Source organism: Oncorhynchus keta, unplaced genomic scaffold (genome assembly GCF_023373465.1).
Source record: "Oncorhynchus keta strain PuntledgeMale-10-30-2019 unplaced genomic scaffold, Oket_V2 Un_contig_5319_pilon_pilon, whole genome shotgun sequence".
Lineage (NCBI taxonomy): Eukaryota > Metazoa > Chordata > Actinopteri > Salmoniformes > Salmonidae > Oncorhynchus > Oncorhynchus keta.
In genome coordinates this window covers 1-22,710 of record NW_026288228.1, presented here as the reverse complement: position 1 = coordinate 22,710, position 22,710 = coordinate 1, and the positions used below count along the sequence as shown (strand labels likewise).

The following is a 22,710-nucleotide window of genomic DNA, read 5'->3' as shown; positions in this document are numbered from 1 at the left end:
TTTCCCACTTTACCATGCTAGGGAGAGTCTATAAGGAGCTGTGCTATCCCACTTTACCAGGCTAGGGAGAGTCTGTAAGGAGCTGTGTTATCCCACTTTACCAGGCTAGGGAGAGTCTATAAGGAACTGTGTTATCCCAGGCTAGGGAGAGTCTGTAAGGAGCTGTGTTATCCCACTTTACCAGGCTAGGGAGAGTCTGTAAGGAGCTGTGTTATCCCACTTTACCAGGCTAGGGAGAGTCTGTAAGGAGCTGTGTTATCCCACTTTACCAGGCTAGGGAGAGTCTGTAAGGAGCTGTGTTATCCCACTTTACCAGGCTAGGGAGAGTCTGTAAGGAGCTGTGTTATCCCACTTTACCAGGCTAGGGAGAGTCTGTAAGGAGCTGTGTTATCCCACTTTACCAGGCTAGGGAGAGTCTGTAAGGAGCTGTGTTATCCCACTTTACCAGGCTAGGGAGAGTCTGTAAGGAACTGTGTTATCCCACTTTACCAGGCTAGGGAGAGTCTGTAAGGAGCTGTGTTATCCCACTTTACCAGGCTAGGGAGAGTCTGTAAGGAGCTGTGTTATCCCACTTTACCAGGCTAGTGAGAGTCTGTAAGGAGCTGTGTTATCCCAGGCTAGGGAGAGTCTGTAAGGAACTGTGTTATCCCACTTTACCAGGCTAGGGAGAGTCTGTAAGGAGCTGTGTTATCCCACTTTACCAGGCTAGGGAGAGTCTGTAAGGAGCTGTGTTATCCCACTTTACCAGGCTAGGGAGAGTCTGTAAGGAGCTGTGTTATCCCAGGCTAGGGAGAGTCTGTAAGGAGCTGTGTTATCCCACTTTACCAGGCTAGGGAGAGTCTGTAAGGAGCTGTGTTATCCCACTTTACCAGGCTAGGGAGAGTCTGTAAGGAGCTGTGTTATCCCACTTTACCAGGCTAGGGAGAGTCTGTAAGGAGCTGTGTTATCCCACTTTACCAGGCTAGGGAGAGTCTGTAAGGAGCTGTGTTATCCCACTTTACCAGGCTAGGGAGAGTCTATAAGGAGCTGTGTTATCCCACTTTACCAGGCTAGGGAGAGTCTGTAAGGAGCTGTGTTATCCCACTTTACCAGGCTAGGGAGAGTCTGTAAGGAGCTGTGCTATCCCAGGCTAGGGAGAGTCTATAAGGAGCTGTGTTATCCCACTTTACCAGGCTAGGGAGAGTCTGTAAGGAGCTGTGTTATCCCACTTTACCAGGCTAGGGAGAGTCTGTAAGGAGCTGTGGTATCCCACTTTACCAGGCTAGGGAGAGTCTGTAAGGAGCTGTGGTATCCCACTTTACCAGGCTAGGGAGAGTCTGTAAGGAGCTGTGGTATCCCACTTTACCAGGCTAGGGAGAGTCTGTAAGGAGCTGTGCTATCCCACTTTACCAGGCTAGGGAGAGTCTGTAAGGAGCTGTGTTATCCCACTTTACCAGGCTAGGGAGAGTCTGTAAGGAGCTGTGTTATCCCACTTTACCAGGCTAGGGAGAGTCTGTAAGGAGCTGTGTTATCCCAGGCTAGGGAGAGTCTGTAAGGAGCTGTGTATCCCACTTTACCAGGCTAGGGAGAGTCTGTAAGGAGCTGTGTTATCCCACTTTACCAGGCTAGGAGAGTCTGTAAGGAGCTGTGTTATCCCACTTTACCAGGCTAGTGAGAGTCTGTAAGGAGCTGTGTTATCCCACTTTACCAGGCTAGTGAGAGTCTGTAAGGAGCTGTGTTATCCCACTTTACCAGGCTAGGGAGAGTCTATAAGGAGCTGTGTTATCCCAGGCTAGGGAGAGTCTATAAGGAGCTGTGGTATCCCACTTTACCAGGCTAGGGAGAGTCTGTAAGGAGCTGTGTTATCCCACTTTACCAGGCTAGGGAGAGTCTGTAAGGAGCTGTGTTATCCCAGGCTAGGGAGAGTCTATAAGGAGCTGTGTTATCCCACTTTACCAGGCTAGGGAGAGTCTATAAGGAGCTGTGTTATCCCAGGCTAGGGAGAGTCTGTAAGGAGCTGTGGTATCCCACTTTACCAGGCTAGGGAGAGTCTGTAAGGAGCTGTGTTATCCCACTTTACCAGGCTAGGGAGAGTCTGTAAGGAGCTGTGTTATCCCACTTTACCAGGCTAGGGAGAGTCTGTAAGGAGCTGTGTTATCCCAGGCTAGGGAGAGTCTGTAAGGAGCTGTGTTATCCCACTTTACCAGGCTAGGGAGAGTCTGTAAGGAGCTGTGTTATCCCAGGCTAGGGAGAGTCTATAAGGAGCTGTGTTATCCCACTTTACCAGGCTAGGGAGAGTCTGTAAGGAGCTGTGTTATCCCACTTTACCAGGCTAGGGAGAGTCTATAAGGAGCTGTGTTATCCCACTTTACCAGGCTAGGGAGAGTCTGTAAGGAGCTGTGTTATCCCACTTTACCAGGCTAGGGAGAGTCTGTAAGGAGCTGTGTTATCCCAGGCTAGGGAGAGTCTATAAGGAGCTGTGTTATCCCACTTTACCAGGCTAGGGAGAGTCTATAAGGAGCTGTGTTATCCCACTTTACCAGGCTAGGGAGAGTCTGTAAGGAGCTGTGTTATCCCACTTTACCAGGCTAGGGAGAGTCTGTAAGGAGCTGTGTTATCCCACTTTACCAGGCTAGATCTCATCCAGATCTGTTGCCAACATCTACTCATCACTTATTATTACAGATGGAAGATTATCACTTCTCACAATGGTGCTCATGTAGTAACGTTAGATCAAAGCTGACTCCATGTCTGTCCAGATCACATTTGGCCAGACAAGGACTCATGATGAGTTAGGATGTTACATAACTGAGCCGAACATAATATCACAGGTCCTGTAACGTCGCCGTTCATCTCTATTGATTTGAGGATGGTTAGCTGAAGCAGGATATATGCTTCGACTGAAACGAAACGCAAGAAAGACCTAAGAGTTTACCGCCATCATGCTCTAATCCGCCTAACTTGGTGTTTGAGGTGTCTTGCTCTCTCTAACATTTTCTCCCTCTTTCTTCCAGAAGTTTCCGACTGACAAGGCCTACTTCATCGCCAAGGAGCTTCTCACCACAGAGAGAACCTTTCAGAAGGACCTGGCAGTTATAACCGTGGTAAGACTAGTTATAAATCTGGGATAACTAGTTATAACCATGGTAAGACTAGTTATAAATCTGGGAAAACTAGTTATAACCATGGTAAGACTAGTTATAAATCTGGGATAACTAGTTATAACCATGGTAAGACTAGTTATAATCGTGGTAAGATGAATTATTAACTCTGGGAGAACTAGTTATAACCATGGTAAGACTAGTTATAACCATGGTAAGACTAGTTATAAATCTGGGAAAACTAGTTATAACCATGGTAAGACTAGTTATAACCGTGGTAAGATGAATGATTAACTCTGGGAGAACTAGTTATAACCATGGTAAGACTAGTTATAACTCTGGGAAAACTAGTTATAACCATGGTAAGACTAGTTATAATCGTGGTAAGATGAATGATTAACTCTGGGAGAACTAGTTATAACCATGGTAAGACTAGTTATAACTCTGGGAAAACTAGTTATAACCATGGTAAGACTAGTTATAACTCGTGGTAAGACTAGTTATAACTCTGGGAAGACTAGTTATAATCATGGTAAGATGAATTATAACTCTGGGAGAACTAGTTATAACCATGGTAAGACTAGTTATAACTCTGGGAAAACTAGTTATAACCATGGTAAGACTAGTTATAATCGTGGTAAGATGAATTATTAACTCTGGGAGAACTAGTTATAACCATGGTAAGACTAGTTATAACTCTGGGAAAACTAGTTATAACCATGGTAAGACTAGTTATAACTCTGGGAAAACTAGTTATAACCATGGTAAGACTAGTTATAATCGTGGTAAGATGAATTATTAACTCTGGGAGAACTAGTTATAACCATGGTAAGACTAGTTATAACTCTGGGAAAACTAGTTATAACCATGGTAAGACTAGTTATAATCGTGGTAAGATGAATTATTAACTCTGGGAAAACTAGTTATAACCATGGTAAGACTAGTTATAATCGTGGTAAGATGAATTATTAACTCTGGAAGAACTAGTTATAACCATGGTAAGACTAGTTATAACCGTGGTAAGATTAATTATAACTCTGGGAGAACAGTTATAACCGGGTAAGACTAGTTATAACCGTGGTAAGATTAATTATAACTCTGGGAGAACTAGTTATAACCATGGTTGACTAGTTTAACCAGGCTGTGCTGGGTAAAGATTAGTTATAACTCTGGGAGAACTAGTTATAACCGTGGTTCCAGACTGTTATAACTGGGTAAGACTAGTTATAACTGGTAGACTAGTTATAACCGTGGTTCCAGACTGTAACGCTGGGAAAGAGGAGTTATAACCATGGTAAGATTAATTATAACTCTGGGAGAACTAGTTATAACCGTGGTAAGACCAGTTATAACCATGGTAAGACTAGTTATAACTGTGGTAAGACTAGTGGTTCCAGGGTAAGATTAATTATAACTCTGGGTGAACTAGTTATAACCGTGGTAAGACTAGTTATAACTCTGGGAAAACTAGTTATAGGCTGTGCATGGGTAAGATTAATTATAACTCTGTGAGATCTGTTATAGTGGTTCCAGACTGTGCTGGGTAAAGAGGTAGTCTAACAGCTGTGTTGTGTCTCAGTGGTTCCAGGCTGTGCTGGGTAAAGAGGTAGTCTAACAGCTGTGTTGTCTCAGTGGTTCCAGGGTGCTGGGTAAAGAGGTAGTCTAACAGCTGTGTTGTGTCTCAGTGGTTCCAGGCTGTGCTGGGTAAAGAGGTAGTCTAATAGCTGTGTTGTCTCAGTGGTTCCAGGCTGTGCTGGGTAAAGAGGTAGTCTAACAGCTGTGTTGTCTCCCAGTGGTTCCAGACTGTGCTGGGTAAAGAGGTAGTCTAACAGCTGTGTTGTGTCTCAGTGGTTCCAGGCTGTGCTGGGTAAAGAGGTAGTCTAATAGCTGTGTTGTCTCAGTGGTTCCAGGCTGTGCTGGGTAAAGAGGTAGTCTAACAGCTGTGTTGTGTCCCAGTGGTTCCAGACTGTGCTGGGTAAAGAGGTAGTCTAATAGCTGTGTTGTGTCTCAGTGGTTCCAGGCTGTGCTGGGTAAAGAGGTAGTCTAACAGCTGTGTTGTGTCAGTGGTTCCAGGCTGTGCTGGGTAAAGAGGTAGTCTAATAGCTGTGTTGTCTCAGTGGTTCCAGGCTGTGCTGGGTAAAGAGGTAGTCTAATAGCTGTGTTGTGTCCCAGTGGTTCCAGGCTGTGCTGGGTAAAGAGGTAGTCTAATAGCTGTGTTGTCTCAGTGGTTCCAGGCTGTGCTGGGTAAAGAGGTAGTCTAACAGCTGTGTTGTGTCCCAGTGGTTCCAGACTGTGCTGGGTAAAGAGGTAGTCTAATAGCTGTGTTGTGTCTCAGTGGTTCCAGGCTGTGCTGGGTAAAGAGGTAGTCTAACAGCTGTGTTGTGTCCCAGTGGTTCCAGGCTGTGCTGGGTAAAGAGGTAGTCTAATAGCTGTGTTGTCTCAGTGGTTCCAGGCTGTGCTGGGTAAAGAGGTAGTCTAATAGCTGTGTTGTGTCTCAGTGGTTCCAGGCTGTGCTGGGTAAAGAGGTAGTCTAATAGCTGTGTTGTGTCCCAGTGGTTCCAGGCTGTGCTGGGTAAAGAGGTAGTCTAACAGCTGTGTTGTGTCAGTGGTTCCAGACTGTGCTGGGTCTAACAGCTGTGTTGTCTAGTAGGCTGTGCTTGTGTCTAATCAGTGGTTCCAGGCTGTGCTGGGTAAAGAGGTAGTCTAATAGCTGTGTTGTCTCAGTGGTTCCAGGCTGTGCTGGGTAAAGAGGTGGTCTAACAGCTGTGTTGTGTCCCAGTGGTTCCAGGCTGTGCTGGGTAAAGAGGACATCCTGGTTCCAGGCTGTGCTGACTCAGTGAGGACCCTGATCAACACCAACTATGATCCAGTCTATCAGTTACACCAGGCCTTCCTCAAGGAGGTGGAGCAGAGGCTGCTGCAGTGGTGAGGAGTGTGTGTGTGTGTGTGTGTGTGTGTGTGTGTGTGTGTGTGTGTGTACGTCCAGGTTTTCAGCACCACTCTTCAGTGAGTCACTACAGCAGCCGGTCATACAGGAATGATCATCATCAGAGACCCCTGGGGGACCCCTGACCCATCATGGTGGACAGAGACCCCTGGTGGACGACCCATCAGAGACCCCTGGTGGACGACCCAGAGACCCCTCAGAGACCCCCTGGTGGACCCCTGACCCATCAGAGACCCCCCCTGGTGGACATCAGAGACCCCTGGTGGATCCCATCAGAGACCCCTGGTGGACGACCCATCAGAGACCCCTGGTGGACGACCCATCAGAGACCCCTGGTGGACGACCCATCAGAGACCCCTGGTGGACGACCCATCAGGACCCCTGGTGGACGAGCCCACCCATCAGAGACCCCTGGTGGACGACCCATCAGAGACCCCTGGGGGACCCCGGTGGACCCCCATCAGAGACCCCTGGTGGACCCCATCAGAGACCCCAGGTGGACGACCCATCAGAGACCCCTGGTGGACGACCCATCAGAGACCCCTGGTGGACCCCTGGTGGGCGACCCATCAGAGACCCCTGGTGGACGACCCATCAGAGACCCCTGGTGGACGACCCATCAGAGACCCCTGGTGGACCCCGGTGGGCGACCCATCAGAGACCCCTGGTGGACGACCCATCAGAGACCCCTGGTGGACGACCCATCAGAGACCCCTGGTGGACGACCCATCAGAGACCCCTGGTGGACGACCCATCAGAGACCCCTGGTGCACGACCCATCAGAGACCCCGACCCATGGAACACCCATGAGAGGACAGACCCCTAGTGAATACTGCCCCGTGGAACTGAGAGGACAGACCTAGTGAATACTGCTCCTCTGAGAGGACAGACCTAGTGAATACTGCTCCTCTGAGAGGACAGACCTAGTGAATACTGCTCCTCTGAGAGGACAGACCTAGTGAATACTGCTCCTCTGAGAGGACAGACCTAGTGAATACTGCTCCTCTGAGAGGACAGACCTCCTCTGAGTGAATACTGCTCCTCTGAGAGGACAGACCTAGTGAATACTGCTCCTCTGAGAGGACAGACCTAGTGAATACTACTCCTCTGAGAGGACAGACCTAGTGAATACTGCTCTGAGAGGACAGACCTAGTGAATACTGCTCCTCTGAGAGAACAGACCTAGTGAATACTGCTCCTCTGAGAGGACAGACCTAGTGAATACTGCTCTGAGAGGACAGACCTAGTGAATACTGCTCCTCTGAGAGGACAGACCTAGTGAATACTGCTCCTCTGAGAGGACAGACCTAGTGAATACTGCTCTGAGAGGACAGACCTAGTGCATACTGCTCCTCTGAGAGGACAGACCTAGTGCATACTGCTCCTCTGAGAGGACAGACCTAGTGAATACTGCTCCTCTGAGAGGACAGACCTAGTGAATACTGCTCCTCTGAGAGGACAGACCTAGTGAATACTGCTCCTCTGAGAGGACAGACCTAGTGAATACTGCTCCTCTGAGAGGACAGACCTAGTGAATACTGCTCTGAGAGGACAGACCCTAGTGAATACTGCTCCTCTGAGAGGACAGACCTAGTGAATACTGCTCTGAGAGGACAGACCTAGTGAATACTGCTCCTCTGAGAGGACAGACCTAGTGAATACTGCTCTGAGAGGACAGACCTAGTGAATACTGCTCTGAGAGGACAGACCTAGTGAATACTGCTCCTCTGAGAGGACAGACCTAGTGAATACTGCTCCTCTGAGAGGACAGACCTAGTGAATACTGCTCCTCTGAGAGGACAGACCTAGTGCATACTGCTCCTCTGAGAGGACAGACCTAGTGCATACTGCTCCTCTGAGAGAACAGACCTAGTGAATACTGCTCTGCGAGGACAGACCTAGTGAATACTGCTCTGAGAGGACAGACCTAGTGAATACTGCTCCTCTGAGAGGACAGACCTAGTGAATACTGCTCTGAGAGGACAGACCTAGTGAATACTGCTCTGAGAGGACAGACCTAGTGAATACTGCTCCTCTGAGAGGACAGACCTAGTGAATACTGCTCTGAGAGGACAGACCATGTGCATACTGCTCCACTACCCCATCTGCTGGTGGAGCTGTGTAACTACGCCGATTAGCTCAGTGTTCTCTAGTAGGTACATGTGGGTTGGAGAATCTCAGGAATGCAGTCAACGTGTCATAACCCTCTCAACCACTCACAGGAAGTGTTTGATCTTCTCCCGGGGATTGATGCTTCTCAGCTGTTAATCACGCTGTTGCAACGTGGTTTCAATTAGAGATGGACAGATGGGTAACTGAATGAGTGATGTTATCTCTCCACTTGGCCCTCACTATGGTGTCACTGAGAGAGGAAACACTGTCTGTCTGTCTCCTGCAGGGTTAGGCTTAGCAGCAGGTCACCATGTTGTCTCTCCACTTGCCCCTCACTATGGTGTCACTGAGAGAGGAAACACTGTCTGTCTGTCTCCTGCAGGGTTAGGCTTAGCAGCAGGTAACCCTGTTGTCTCTCCACTTGGCCCTCACTATGGTGTCACTGAGAGAGGAAACACTGTCTGTCTGTCTCCTGCAGGGTTAGGCTTAGCAGCAGGTCACCATGTTGTCTCTCCACTTGCCCCTCACTATGGTGTCACTGAGAGAGGAAACACTGTCTGTCTGTCTCCTGCAGGGTTAGGCTTAGCAGCAGGTCACCATGTTGTCTCTCCACTTGCCCCTCACTATGGTGTCACTGAGAGAGGAAACACTGTCTGTCTGTCTCCTGCAGGGTTAGGCTTAGCAGCAGGTAACCCTGTTGTCTCTCCACTTGCCCCTCACTATGGTGTCACTGAGAGAGGAAACACTGTCTGTCTGTCTCCTGCAGGGTTAGGCTTAGCAGCAGGTTGTCTCTCCACTTGCCCCTCACTATGGTGTCACTGAGAGAGGAAACACTGTCTGTCTGTCTCCTGCAGGGTTAGGCTTAGCAGCAGGTAACCCTGTTGTCTCTCCACTTGGCCCTCACTATGGTGTCACTGAGAGAGGAAACACTGTCTGTCTGTCTCCTGCAGGGTTAGGCTTAGCAGCAGGTCACCATGTTGTCTCTCCACTTGCCCCTCACTATGGTGTCACTGAGAGAGGAAACACTGTCTGTCTGTCTCCTGCAGGGTTAGGCTTAGCAGCAGGTAACCCTGTTGTCTCTCCACTTGCCCCTCACTATGGTGTCACTGAGAGAGGAAACACTGTCTGTCTGTCTCCTGCAGGGTTAGGCTTAGCAGCAGGTAACCCTGTTATCTCTCCACTTGCCCCTCACTATGGTGTCACTGAGAGAGGAAACACTGTCTGTCTGTCTCCTGCAGGGTTAGGCTTAGCAGCAGGTAACCCTGTTGTCTCTCCACTTGCCCCTCACTATGGTGTCACTGAGAGAGGAAACACTGTCTGTCTGTCTCCTGCAGGGTTAGGCTTAGCAGCAGGTAACCCTGTTGTCTCTCCACTTGCCCCTCACTATGGTGTCACTGAGAGAGGAAACACTGTCTGTCTGTCTCCTGCAGGGTTAGGCTTAGCAGCAGGTAACCCTGTTGTCTCTCCACTTGCCCCTCACTATGGTGTCACTGAGAGAGGAAACACTGTCTGTCTGTCTCCTGCAGGGTTAGGCTTAGCAGCAGGTCACCATGTTGATTTCTCTCTGTCACCAGGGAGGGACGGTCCAACGCCCACGTTAAAGGAGACTACCAGCGTGTGGGTGACGTCATGCTGAAGAACATTCAGGGGTTAAAGGTACAGTAGACGTGGATATCGTTCCCTTCAACATGTCCTCAGAGTAATGACCTGTGGGTTATAGGTGGAGCCATCTGATGAATATCTAGGACTATCGCATGGGGTTGATCATGATAATCACATGGGGTTGGCATCTATACAGTAGCAGCTAACCCCTACATCTTCTACCTAACCTACCCCTAACCCCTCTCCTCTCTCTCTAACCCCTACATCTTCTACCTAACCTACCCCTCTCCTATCTCTCTAACCCCTACATCTTCTACCTAACCTACCCCTCTCCTCTCTCCCTAACCCCTACATCTTCTACCTAACCTACCCCTCTCCTCTCTCTCTAACCCCTCTCCTCTCTCTCTAACCCCTACATCTTCTACCTAACCTACCCCTCTCCTCTCTCTCTAACCCCTACATCTTCTACCTAACCTACCCCTCTCCTCTCTCTAACCCCTACATCTTCTACCTAACCTACCCCTCTCCTCTCTCTCTCTAACCCCTACATCTTCTACCTAACCTACCCCTCTCCTCTCTCTCTAACCCCTCTCCTCTCCCCTAACCCCTCTCCTCTCCCCTAACCCCTACATCTTCTACCTAACCTACCCCTCTCCTCTCCCTAACCCCTCTCTCTCTCCCTAACCCCTCTCCTCTCCCTAACCTCTCTTCCTAACCCCTCTCTCTCTCCCTAACCCCTCTCCTCTCTCCCTAACCCCTCTCCTCTCCCCCTAACCCCTCTCCTCTCCCCCTAACCCCTCTCCTCTCTCCCTAACCCCTCTCCTCTCCCCCTAACCCCTCTCCTCTCCCCTAACCCCTCTCCTCTCCCCCTAACCCTTCTCTCTCTCCCTAACCACTCTCCTCTCCCCCTAACCCCTCTCCTCTCCCCCTAACCCCTCTCCTCTCTCCCTAACCTCTCCCCCTAACCCCTCTCCTCTCCCCTAACCCCTCCTCTCTCCCTAACCCCTCTCCTCTCTCCCTAACCCCTCTCCTCTCTCCCTAACCCCTCTCCTCTCTCCCTAACCCCTCTCCTCTCTCCCTAACCCCTCTCTCTCCTCTCTCCTAACCCCCCTCCTCCTCTCCCTCTCCTAACCCCTCTCTCTCTCCCTAACCCCTCTCCTCTCTCCTCTAACCCCTCTCCTCTCCCCTAACCCCTCTCCTCTCCCCCTAACCCCTCTCCTCTCCCCCTAACCCCTCTCCTCTCTCCCTAACCCCTCTCCTCTCCCCTAACCCCTCTCCTCCTCTCCCTAACCCCTCTCTCTCCCCTAACCCCTCTCCTCTCCCCTAACCCCTCTCCTCTCTCCCCCTAACCCCTCTCCTCTCCCCTAACCCCTCTCCTCTCCCCTAACCCCCTCTCTCCTCCCCTAACCCCTCTCCTCTCCCCCTAACCCCTCTCCTCTCCCCTAACCCCTCTCCTCTCCCCCTAACCCCTCTCCTCTAACCCCTCTCCTCTCCCCCTAACCCATCTCCCCCTAACCCCTCTCCTCTCCCCTAACCCCTCTCCCCCCTAACCCCTCTCCTCTCCCCTCCCCTCTCCTAACCCCTAACCCCTCTCCTCTCCCCCTAACCCCTCTCCTCCTCTCCCCCTAACCCCTCTCCTCTCCCCCTAACCCCTCTCCTCCTCTCCCTAACCTCTCCTCTCCCCTAACCCTCCTCTCCCCTCCCCTCTCCCTCCCCTAACCCCTCTCCTCTCCCCTAACCCCTCTCCTCTCCCTCTCCCCCTCTCCCCTAACCACTCTCCTCTCTCCCTAACCCCTCTCCTCTCCCCCTAACCCATCTCCTCTCTCCTAACCCCTCTCCTCTCCCCTAACCCCTCTCCTCTCTCCCTAACCCCTCTCCTCTCCCCCTAACCACTCTCCTCTCCCCCTAACCCCTCTCCTCTCCCTAACCCCTCTCCTCTCCCCCTAACCCTTCTCCTCTCCCCTAACCCCTCTCCTCTCCCCCTAACCCCTCTCCTCTCCCACTAACCCCTCTCCTCTCTCCCTAACCTCTCCCCTAACCCCTCCTCTCTCCCTAACCCCTCTCCTCTCTCTCCCCTAACCCCTCTCCTCTCTCTCTAACCCCTCTCCTCTCTCCCCCTAACCTCTCCCCTAACCCCTCTCCTCTCTCCCCTAACCTCTCCCCTAACCCCTCTCCTCTCTCCCTAACCCCTCTCCTCTCTCCCCTAACCCCTCTCCCTAACCCCTCTCCTCTCTCCCCTAACCTCTCCCCCTAACCCCTCTCCTCTCTCTCTAACCCCTCTCCTCTCTCCCCCTAACCTCTCTCCCTAACCCCTCTCCTCTCTCCCCTAACCCCTCTCCTCTCTCCTAACCCCTCTCCTCTCCCCCTAACCCCTCTCCTCTCCCCCTAACCCCTCTCCTCTCTCCCTAACCCCTCTCCTCTCTCCCCTAACCTCTCCCCCTAACCCCTCTCCTCTCTCTCTAACCCCTCTCCTCTCTCCCCCTAACCTCTCTCCCTAACCCCTCTCCTCTCTCCCTAACCCCTCTCCTCTCTCCCTAACCCCTCTCCTCTCCCCTAACCCCTCTCCTCTCTCCCTAACCCCTCTCCTCTCTCCCTAACCCCTCTCCTCTCTCTCTAACCCCTCTCCTCTCTCTCTAACCCCTCTCCTCTCTCCCTAACCCCTCTCCTCTCCCCCTAACCTCTCTCCCTAACCCCTCTCCTCTCTCCCTAACCCCTCTCCTCTCCCTCTAACCACTCTCCTCTCTCTCTAACCCCTCTCCTCTCTCCTAACCCCTCTCCTCTCTGCCCCAGCAGCAGTTGACGTCCCTCCTGCAGCGTCACGGTGAGGTGTTGGTTGAGTTAGAGCGTTCCTGTCGTGCCTCCCCGCGGCTGCAGGAGTTGTGTGGAGAGTTTGAGCAGCAGAAGGTGTGTTACCTGTCCCTGAACATGTTCCTGCTACGCCCCCTGCATCGTCTGCTGCACTACAAACTGATTCTGGAGAGACTCTGCAAACACTACCCCCCCACACACCAAGACTTCAGAGACAGCAGAGGTAGGACCCTGCTCCTCTACTTAATATCTCAGAGAGAACCCTGCTCCTCTAGTTGTCTAGTTAATATCTCAGAGAGAACCCTGCTCCTCTAGTTGTCTAGTTAATATCTCAGAGAGAACCCTGCTCCTCTAGTTGTCTAGTTAATATCTCAGAACCCTGCTCCTCTAGTTGTCCAGTTAATATCTCAGAGAGAAGCCTGCTCCTCTAGTAGTCTAGTTAATATCTCAGAGAGAACCCTGCTCCCCTAGTTGTCTAGTTAATATCTCAGAGAGACCCTGCTCCCCTAGTTGTCTAGTTAATATCTCAGAGAGAGAACCCTGCTCCTCTAGTTGTCTAGTTAATATCTCAGAGAGAACCCTGCTCCTCTAGTAGTCTAGTTAATATCTCAGAGAGAACCCTGCTCCCCTAGTTGTCTAGTTAATATCTCAGAAGGAACCCTGCTCCTCTAGTTGTCTAGTTAATATCTCAGAGAGAGAACCCTGCTCCTCTAGTTGTCTAGTTAATATCTCAGAGAGAACCCTGCTCCTCTAGTTGTCTAGTTAATATCTCAGAGAGAACCCTGCTCCTCTAGTTGTCTAGTTAATATCTCAAGAGAGAACCCTGCTCCCCTAGTTGTCTAGTTAATATCTCAGAGAAACCCTGCTCCTCTAGTTGTCTAGTTAATATCTCAGAGAGAACCCTGCTCCTCTAGTTGTCTAGTTAATATCTCAAGAGAGAACCCTGCTCCCCTAGTTGTCTAGTTAATATCTCAAGAGAGAACCCTGCTCCTCTAGTTGTCTAGTTAATATCTCAAGAGAGAACCCTGCTCCTCTAGTTGTCTAGTTAATATCTCAAGAGAGAACCCTGCTCCTCTAGTTGTCTAGTTAATATCTCAAGAGAGAATCCTGCTCCTCTAGTTGTCTAGTTAATATCTCAAGAGAGAACCCTGCTCCCCTAGTTGTCTAGTTAATATCTCAGAGAGAACCCTGCTCCTCTAGTTGTCTAGTTAATATCTCAGAGAGAACCCTGCTCCTCTAGTTGTCTAGTTAATATCTCAGAGAGACCCTGCTCCTCTAGTTGTCTAGTTAATATCTCAGAGAGAACCCTGCTCCTCTAGTTGTCTAGTTAATATCTCAGAGAGAACCCTGCTCCTCTAGTTGTCTAGTTAATATCTCAGAGAGAACCCTGCTCCTCTAGTTGTCTAGTTAATATCTCAAGAGAACCCTGCTCCTCTAGTTGTCTAGTTAATATCTCAAGAGAGAACCCTGCTCCCTAGTTGTCTAGTTAATATCTCAGAGAGAACCCTGCTCCTCTAGTTGTCTAGTTAATATCTCAAGAGAGAACCCTGCTCCTCTAGTTGTCTAGTTAATATCTCAGAGAGAACCCTGCTCCTCTAGTTGTCTAGTTAATATCTCAGAGAGAACCCTGCTCCTCTAGTTGTCTAGTTAATATCTCAGAGAGAACCCTGCTCCTCTAGTTGTCTAGTTAATATCTCAAGAGAGAACCCTGCTCCTCTAGTTGTCTAGTTAATATCTCAGAGAGAACCCTGCTCCTCTAGTTGTCTAGTTTATATCTGTGAGAACCCTGCTCCTCTAGTTGTCTAGTTAATATCTCAGAGAGAACCCTGCTCCTCTAGTTGTCTAGTTAATATCTCAGAGAGAACCCTGCTCCTCTAGTTGTCTAGTTAATATCTCAGAGAGAACCCTGCTCCTCTAGTTGTCTAGTTAATATCTCAGAGAGAGAACCCTGCTCCTCTAGTTGTCTAGTTAATATCTCAGAGAGAGAACCCTGCTCCTCTAGTTGTCTAGTTAATATCTCAGAGAGAACCCCGCTCCTCTAGTTGTCTAGTTAATATCTCAAGAGAGAACCCTGCTCCTCTAGTTGTCTAGTTAATATCTCAAGAGATAACCCTGCTCCCCTAGTTATCTAGTTAATATCTCAGAGAGAGAACCCTGCTCCCCTAGTTGTCTAGTTAATATCTCAGAGAGAGAACCCTGCTCCTCTAGTTGTCTAGTTAATATCTCAGAGAGAACCCTGCTCCTCTAGTTGTCTAGTTAATATCTCAGAGAGAACCCTGCTCCTCTAGTTGTCTAGTTAATATCTCAGAGAGAGAACCCTGCTCCTCTAGTAGTCTAGTTAATATCTCAGAGAGAACCCTGCTCCTCTAGTTGTCTAGTTAATATCTCAGAGAGAACCCTGCTCCTCTAGTTGTCTAGTTAATATCTCAGAGAGAGAACCCTGCTCCTCTAGTAGTCTAGTTAATATCTCAGAGAGAACCCTGCTCCCCTAGTTGTCTAGTTAATATCTCAGAGAGAACCATGCTCCTCTAGTTGTCTAGTTAATATCTCAGAGAGAGAACCCTGCTCCCCTAGTTGTCTAGTTAATATCTCAGAGAGAACCCTGCTCCTCTAGTTGTCTAGTTAATATCTCAGAGAGAACTCTGCTCCCTAGTTGTCTAGTTAATATCTCAGAGAGAACCCTGCTCCCTAGTTGTCTAGTTAATATCTCAGAGAGAGAACCCTGCTCCTCTAGTAGTCTAGTTAATATCTCAGAGAGAACCCTGCTCCCTAGTTGTCTAGTTAATATCTCAGAGAGAACCCTGCTCCTCTAGTTGTCTAGTTAATATCTCAGAGAGAACTCTGCTCCCCTAGTTGTCTAGTTAATATCTCAGAGAGAGAACACTCCTCCTCTAGCTGATGTATCAGAGATGGTGTGTGTTAGAGAGAGAACACTCCTCCTCTCGCTGATATATCAGAGATGGTGTGTGTTAGAGAGGGAACACTCCTCTCGCTGATATATCAGAGATGGTGTGTGTTAGAGAGGGAACACTCCTCCTCTCGCTGATATATCAGAGATGGTGTGTGTTAGAGAGGGAACACTCCTCCTCCAGCTGATATATCAGAGATGGTGTGTGTTAGAGAGAGAACACTCCTCCTCTAGCTGATATATCAGAGATGGTGTGTGTTAGAGAGAGAACACTCCTCCTCTAGCTGATATATCAGAGATGGTGTGTGTTAGAGAGAGAACACTCCTCCTCTCGCTGATATATCAGAGATGGTGTGTGTTAGAGAGGGAACACTCCTCTCGCTGATATATCAGAGATGGTGTGTGTTAGAGAGGGAACACTCCTCCTCTCGCTGATATATCAGAGATGGTGTGTGTTAGAGAGGGAACACTCCTCCTCTAGCTGATATATCAGAGATGGTGTGTGTTAGAGAGGGAACACTCCTCCTCTCGCTGATATATCAGAGATGGTGTGTGTTAGAGAGGGAACACTCCTCCTCCAGCTGATATATCAGAGATGGTGTGTGTTAGAGAGAGAACACTCCTCCTCCAGCTGATATATCAGAGATGGTGTGTGTTAGAGAGAGAACACTCCTCCTCTAGCTGATATATCAGAGATGGTGTGTGTTAGAGAGAGAACACTCCTCCTCTCGCTGATATATCAGAGATGGTGTGTGTTAGAGAGGGAACACTCCTCCTCTAGCTGATATATCAGAGATGGTGTGTGTTAGAGAGGGAACACTCCTCCTCTAGCTGATATATCAGAGATGGTGTGTGTTAGAGAGAGAACACTCCTCCTCTAGCTGATATATCAGAGATGGTGTGTGTTAGAGAGGGAACACTCCTCCTCTAGCTGATATATCAGAGATGGTGTGTGTACTAACACTCCTCCTCCAGCTGCCCTAGCTGATGTATCAGAGATGGTGTGTGTTAGAGAGGGAACACTCCTCCTCTAGCTGATATATCAGAGATGGTGTGTGTACTAACACTCCTCCTCCAGCTGCCCTAGCTGATATATCAGAGATGGTGTGTGTACTAACACTCCTCCTCCAGCTGCCCTAGCTGATGTATCAGAGATGGTGTGTGTACTAACACTCCTCCTCCAGCTGCCCTAGCTGATGTATCAGAGATGGTGTGTGTTAGAGAGGGAACACTCCTCCTCTAGCTGATATATCAGAGATGGTGTGTGTACTAACACTCCTCCTCCAGCTGCCCTAGCTGATATATCAGAGATGGTGTGTGTTAGAGAGAGAACACTCCTCCTCTAGCTGATATATCAGAGATGGTGTGTGTACTAACACTCCTCCTCCAGCTGCCCTAGCTGATGTATCAGAGATGGTGTGTGTACTAACACTCCTCCTCCAGCTGCCCTAGCTGATGTCAGAGATGGTGTGTGTACTAACACTCCTCCTCCAGCTGCCCTAGCTGATATATCAGAGATGGTGTGTGTACTAACACTCCTCCTCCAGCTGCCCTAGCTGATATATCAGAGATGGTGTGTGTACTAACACTCCTCCTCCAGCTGCCCTAGCTGATGTATCAGAGATGGTGCTGCAGCTTCAGGGAACCATGATGAAGATGGAGAACATCCAGAAGCTTCTAGAACTGAAGAAAGATCTGACAGGCATCCAGGACCTGGCTATACCTGGCAGGGTAAGAGAACAGTTTTCCCTGGCTTTGCTTTGACAAGTAATTGTACTGATTTATTCCAAGTTGTAGTACATCAGTCCTCATGTTGTCCTTTAGTGTATCTAACTTCCAGGCATGTTGTTGTTTCTGTCACCAGGAGTTTATCAGACTGGGCTGTCTCAGTAAGCTCTCAGGGAAAGGACTACAGCAAAGAATGTTCTTCCTGGTTAGTCATTACTTCCTACTTCCTGTCACATGACTCCTCTGCTCCTCACTCACCCTATCCCTCTCGGTGTTCCTCCCTCTCTCCTCCTCCTCCAGTTCAGTGATGTCTCATTATATCTCTGTGTTCCTCCCTCTCTCCTCCTCCTCCAGTTCAGTGATGTCTCATTATATCTCTGTGTTCCTCCCTCTCTCTCTCCTCCTCCTCCTCCAGTTCAGTGATGTCTCATTATATCTCTGTGTTCCTCCCTCTCTCCTCCTCCTCCAGTTCAGTGATGTCTCATTATATCTCTGTGTTCCTCTCTCTCTCCTCCTCCAGTTCAGTGATGTCTCATTATATCTCTGTGTTCCTCCCTCTCTCTCCTCCTCCAGTTCAGTGATGTCTCATTATATCTCTGTGTTCCTCCCTCTCCTCCTCCTCCAGTTCAGTGATGTCTCATTATATCTCTGTGTTCCTCTCTCTCTCCTCCTCCAGTTCAGTGATGTCTCATTATATCTCTGTGTTCCTCCCTCTCTCTCCTCCTCCAGTTCAGTGATGTCTCATTATATCTCTGTGTTCCTCCCTCTCTCTCTCTCTCCAGTTCAGTGATGTCTCATTATATCTCTGTGTTCCTCCCTCTCTCTCTCCTCCAGTTCAGTGATGTCTCATTATATCTCTGTGTTCCTCCCTCTCTCTCCTCCTCCAGTTCAGTGATGTCTCATTATATCTCTGTGTTCCTCCCTCTCTCTCTCTCCTCCAGTTCAGTGATGTCTCATTATATCTCTGTGTTCCTCCCTCTCTCTCCTCCTCCAGTTCAGTGATGTCTCATTATATCTCTGTGTTCCTCCCTCTCTCTCTCCTCCTCCAGTTCAGTGATGTCTCATTATATCTCTGTGTTCCTCTCTCTCTCTCTCCTCCTCCAGTTCAGTGATGTCTCATTATATCTCTGTGTTCCTCCCTCTCTCTCTCCTCCTCCAGTTCAGTGATGTCTCATTATATCTCTGTGTTCCTCCCTCTCTCTCTCTCCTCCTCCAGTTCAGTGATGTCTCATTATATCTCTGTGTTCCTCCCTCTCTCTCTCCTCCTCCAGTTCAGTGATGTCTCATTATATCTCTGTGTTCCTCTCTCTCTCCTCCTCCAGTTCAGTGATGTCTCATTATATCTCTGTGTTCCTCCCTCTCTCTCCTCCTCCAGTTCAGTGATGTCTCATTATATCTCTGTGTTCCTCCCTCTCTCTCCTCCAGTTCAGTGATGTCTCATTATATCTCTGTGTTCCTCCCTCTCTCCTCCTCCTCCAGTTCAGTGATGTCTCATTATATCTCTGTGTTCCTCCCTCTCTCCTCCTCCAGTTCAGTGATGTCTCATTATATCTCTGTGTTCCTCCCTCTCTCTCTCCTCCTCCAGTTCAGTGATGTCTCATTATATCTCTGTGTTCCTCTCTCTCTCTCCTCCTCCAGTTCAGTGATGTCTCATTATATCTCTGTGTTCCTCCCTCTCTCTCTCCTCCAGTTCAGTGATGTCTCATTATATCTCTGTGTTCCTCTCTCTCTCCTCCTCCAGTTCAGTGATGTCTCATTATATCTCTGTGTTCCTCCCTCTCTCTCCTCCTCCAGTTCAGTGATGTCTCATTATATCTCTGTGTTCCTCCCTCTCTCTCCTCCTCCAGTTCAGTGATGTCTCATTATATCTCTGTGTTCCTCCCTCTCTCTCCTCCTCCAGTTCAGTGATGTCTCATTATATCTCTGTGTTCCTCCCTCTCTCTCCTCCTCCAGTTCAGTGATGTCTCATTATATCTCTGTGTTCCTCCCTCTCTCTCTCCTCCTCCAGTTCAGTGATGTCTCATTATATCTCTGTGTTCCTCCCTCTCTCCTCCTCCTCCAGTTCAGTGATGTCTCATTATATCTCTGTGTTCCTCTCTCTCTCCTCCTCCAGTTCAGTGATGTCTCATTATGTCTCTGTGTTCCTCCCTCTCTCTCCTCCTCCAGTTCAGTGATGTCTCATTATATCTCTGTGTTCCTCCCTCTCTCTCTCCTCCTCCAGTTCAGTGATGTCTCATTATATCTCTGTGTTCCTCCCTCTCTCTCCTCCTCCAGTTCAGTGATGTCTCATTATATCTCTGTGTTCCTCCCTCTCTCTCTCCTCCTCCAGTTCAGTGATGTCTCATTATATCTCTGTGTTCCTCCCTCTCTCTCTCCTCCTCCAGTTCAGTGATGTCTCATTATATCTCTGTGTTCCTCTCTCTCTCTCCTCCTCCAGTTCAGTGATGTCTCATTATATCTCTGTGTTCCTCCCTCTCTCTCCTCCTCCAGTTCAGTGATGTCTCATTATATCTCTGTGTTCCTCCCTCTCTCTCCTCCTCCAGTTCAGTGATGTCTCATTATATCTCTGTGTTCCTCCCTCTCTCTCCTCCTCCAGTTCAGTGATGTCTCATTATATCTCTGTGTTCCTCCCTCTCTCTCTCCTCCTCCAGTTCAGTGATGTCTCATTATATCTCTGTGTTCCTCCCTCTCTCTCCTCCTCCAGTTCAGTGATGTCTCATTATATCTCTGTGTTCCTCTCTCTCCTCCTCCTCCAGTTCAGTGATGTCTCATTATATCTCTGTGTTCCTCCCTCTCTCTCTCTCCTCCTCCAGTTCAGTGATGTCTCATTATATCTCTGTGTTCCTCCCTCTCTCTCTCCTCCTCCAGTTCAGTGATGTCTCATTATATCTCTGTGTTCCTCCCTCTCTCTCCTCCTCCAGTTCAGTGATGTCTCATTATATCTCTGTGTTCCTCCCTCTCTCTCCTCCTCCAGTTCAGTGATGTCTCATTATATCTCTGTGTTCCTCCCTCTCTCTCCTCCTCCTCCAGTTCAGTGATGTCTCATTATGTCTCTGTGTTCCTCCCTCTCTCTCTCCTCCTCCAGTTCAGTGATGTCTCATTATATCTCTGTGTTCCTCTCTCTCTCTCTCCTCCTCCAGTTCAGTGATGTCTCATTATATCTCTGTGTTCCTCTCCTCCTCCAGTTCAGTGATTCCCTGGTGTACACCAGCAGAGGTATGACAGCAGACAACCAGTTCAAAGTTCACGGCCAGCTGCCTCTCTACGGCATGACAGTAAGAGTCTCCAGAACCTGAACCATTACATTATGGGCCAGTTTCCTGGACACACATTAAGCCTCGTCCAAAAACGCCAGATATATAGAGAGAACATTTATTCCAGGATTAGACTTAATGTGTGTCCGGGAAGCTGGCCCCATGCTGTTAGCTTCAGATAACATGACACAGCTGTAAATTAGTAGAGGTCACTCTCCTCTGATCCAACCTGTGTCTGTGTCCTCAGATCAGGGAGAGTGAGGATGAGTGGGGAGTTCCTCATTCCTTCACTCTGTTTGGTCAGCGCCAGTCTGTCGTCGTGGCAGCAAGGTACAAGTGTTCTAGATGTGTTCTGGGTGTTATTCCATTTTCTTGATGTTTTAGGGTGTTTTACACTGTTCCAGGGTGGTTTAGAGTGTTCCAGGGTGGTTTAGAGTGTTCCAGGGTGGTTTAGAGTGTTCCAGGGTGTTCCAGGGTGGTTTAGAGTGTTCCAGGGTGGTTTAGAGTGTTCCAGGGTGGTTTGGAGTGTTCTAGGGTGTTCCAGGGTGGTTTAGAGTGTTCCAGGGTGGTTTGGAGTGTTCCAGGGTGGTTTAGAGTGTTCCAGGGTGGTTTAGAGTGTTTTAGAGTGTTCCAGGGTGGTTTAGAGTGTTCCAGGGTGGTTTGGAGTGTTCCAGAGTGTTCCAGAGTGGTTTAGAGTGTTCCAGGGTGGTTTAGAGTGTTCCAGGGTGGTTTAGAGTGTTCCAGGGTGGTTTGGAGTGTTCCAGGGTGTTCCAGGGTGGTTTACAGTGTTCCAGGGTGGTTTAGAGTGTTCCAGGGTGGTTTAGAGTGATCCAGGGTGGTTTGGAGTGTTCCAGGGTGTTCTAGGGTGGTTTAGAGTGTTTTAGGGTGTTCTAGAGCAGGGGTGTTAAACTAACCCATGTCTGTACCTAGCTGTGTATCTAACCCATGTCTGTACTCTGTACCAAGCTGTGTATCTAACCCATGTCTCTACTCTGTACCTAGCTGTGTATCTAACCCATGTCTGTACTCTGTACCAAGCTGTGTATCTAACCCATGTCTGTACTCTGTACCAAGCTGTGTATCTAACCCATGTCTGTACTCTGTACCTAGCTGTGTATCTAACCCATGTCTGTACTCTGTACCTAGCTGTGCATCTAACCCATGTCTGTACTCTGTACCTAGCTGTGCATCTAACCCATGTCTGTACTCTGTACCTAGCTGTGTATCTAACCCATGTCTGTACTCTGTACCTAGCTGTGTATCTAACCCATGTCTGTACTCTGTACCTAGCTGTGTATCTAACCCATGTCTGTACTCTGTACCTAGCTGTGTATCTAACCCATGTCTGTACTCTGTACCTAGCTGTGTATCTAACCCATGTCTGTACTCTGTACCTAGCTGTGTATCTAACCCATGTCTGTACTCTGTACCAAGCTGTGTATCTAACCCATGTCTGTACTCTGTACCTAGCTGTGTATCTAACCCATGTCTGTACTCTGTACCTAGCTGTGTATCTAACCCATGTCTGTACTCTGTACCTAGCTGTGTATCTAACCCATGTCTGTACTCTGTACCTAGCTGTGTATCTAACCCATGTCTGTACTCTGTACCTAGCTGTGTATCTAACCCATGTCTGTACTCTGTACCTAGCTGTGTATCTAACCCATGTCTGTACTCTGTACCTAGCTGTGTATCTAACCCATGTCTGTACTCTGTACCAAGCTGTGTTTCAGAGATGGTGAAATGGATGGAGGACATCAGGATGGCTGTAGTCCTGGTAGAACAGAGTAACAGACCTTCTACTGATCTACTGTCCACCAGTCGATCAGACCGCAGTAAGTCATAGTACCTGACCCTGACCCGATAGAGCAGAGTATCAGACCTTCTACTGATCTACAGTCCACCAGTCGATCAGACCGCAGTAAGTCATAGTACCTGACCCCTGACCCCTAGACCTGATAGAGCAGAGTAACAGACCTTCTACTGATCTACAGTCCACCAGTCGATCAGACCGCAGTAAGTCATAGTACCTGACCCCTGACCCCTAGACCTGATAGAGCAGAGTAACAGACCTTCTACTGATCTACAGTCCACCAGTCGATCAGACCGCAGTAAGTCATAGTACCTGACCTCTGACCCCTAGACCTGATAGAGCAGAGTAACAGACCTTCTACTGATCTACAGTCCACCAGTCGATCAGACCGCAGTAAGTCATAGTACCTGACCCTGACCCCTAGACCTGATAGAGCAGAGTAACAGACCTTCTACTGA

General features: G+C 48.9%; 1 protein-coding gene and 2 long non-coding RNA genes across 8 annotated transcripts in view; 1 reads left to right on the top strand and 2 right to left on the bottom strand.

The window, feature by feature from the left end:
• The window catches only part of LOC127925217 (FERM, ARHGEF and pleckstrin domain-containing protein 1-like), a gene marked incomplete at its 3' end in the record, with an annotated part of 70,349 nt that extends 48,065 nt beyond the window's left edge, over positions 1 to 22,284 (top strand). The window contains exons 11-19 of the mRNA XM_052510096.1: positions 2,994 to 3,083; positions 5,860 to 6,005; positions 9,714 to 9,795; positions 12,535 to 12,772; positions 17,058 to 17,188; positions 17,322 to 17,390; positions 20,371 to 20,460; positions 20,687 to 20,769; positions 22,162 to 22,284. Coding sequence (XP_052366056.1) covers positions 2,994 to 3,083; positions 5,860 to 6,005; positions 9,714 to 9,795; positions 12,535 to 12,772; positions 17,058 to 17,188; positions 17,322 to 17,390; positions 20,371 to 20,460; positions 20,687 to 20,769; positions 22,162 to 22,284 — 1,052 coding nt within the window. The remainder of the gene's footprint in view (positions 1 to 2,993; positions 3,084 to 5,859; positions 6,006 to 9,713; positions 9,796 to 12,534; positions 12,773 to 17,057; positions 17,189 to 17,321; positions 17,391 to 20,370; positions 20,461 to 20,686; positions 20,770 to 22,161) is intronic.
• On the bottom strand, positions 6,880 to 8,028 carry LOC127925214 (uncharacterized). 6 transcript variants are annotated; one of them, XR_008120102.1, is made up of 5 exons: positions 7,926 to 8,028; positions 7,618 to 7,768; positions 7,242 to 7,363; positions 7,085 to 7,177; positions 6,883 to 7,046 (listed from the first exon to the last, which is right to left on the bottom strand). It is a non-coding gene; the product is annotated as an uncharacterized LOC127925214 (long non-coding RNA). The 6 variants fall into 6 exon arrangements; XR_008120100.1 differs by having other exon boundaries at positions 6,880 to 7,014; positions 7,117 to 7,363; XR_008120103.1 differs by having other exon boundaries at positions 6,882 to 7,046; positions 7,085 to 7,270.
• Positions 21,284 to 22,151, bottom strand: LOC127925215 (uncharacterized). Its single transcript, XR_008120104.1, has 3 exons — positions 21,906 to 22,151; positions 21,654 to 21,833; positions 21,284 to 21,581 (listed from the first exon to the last, which is right to left on the bottom strand). It is a non-coding gene; the product is annotated as an uncharacterized LOC127925215 (long non-coding RNA).
• Positions 22,285 to 22,710: the final 426 nt, after the last annotated feature.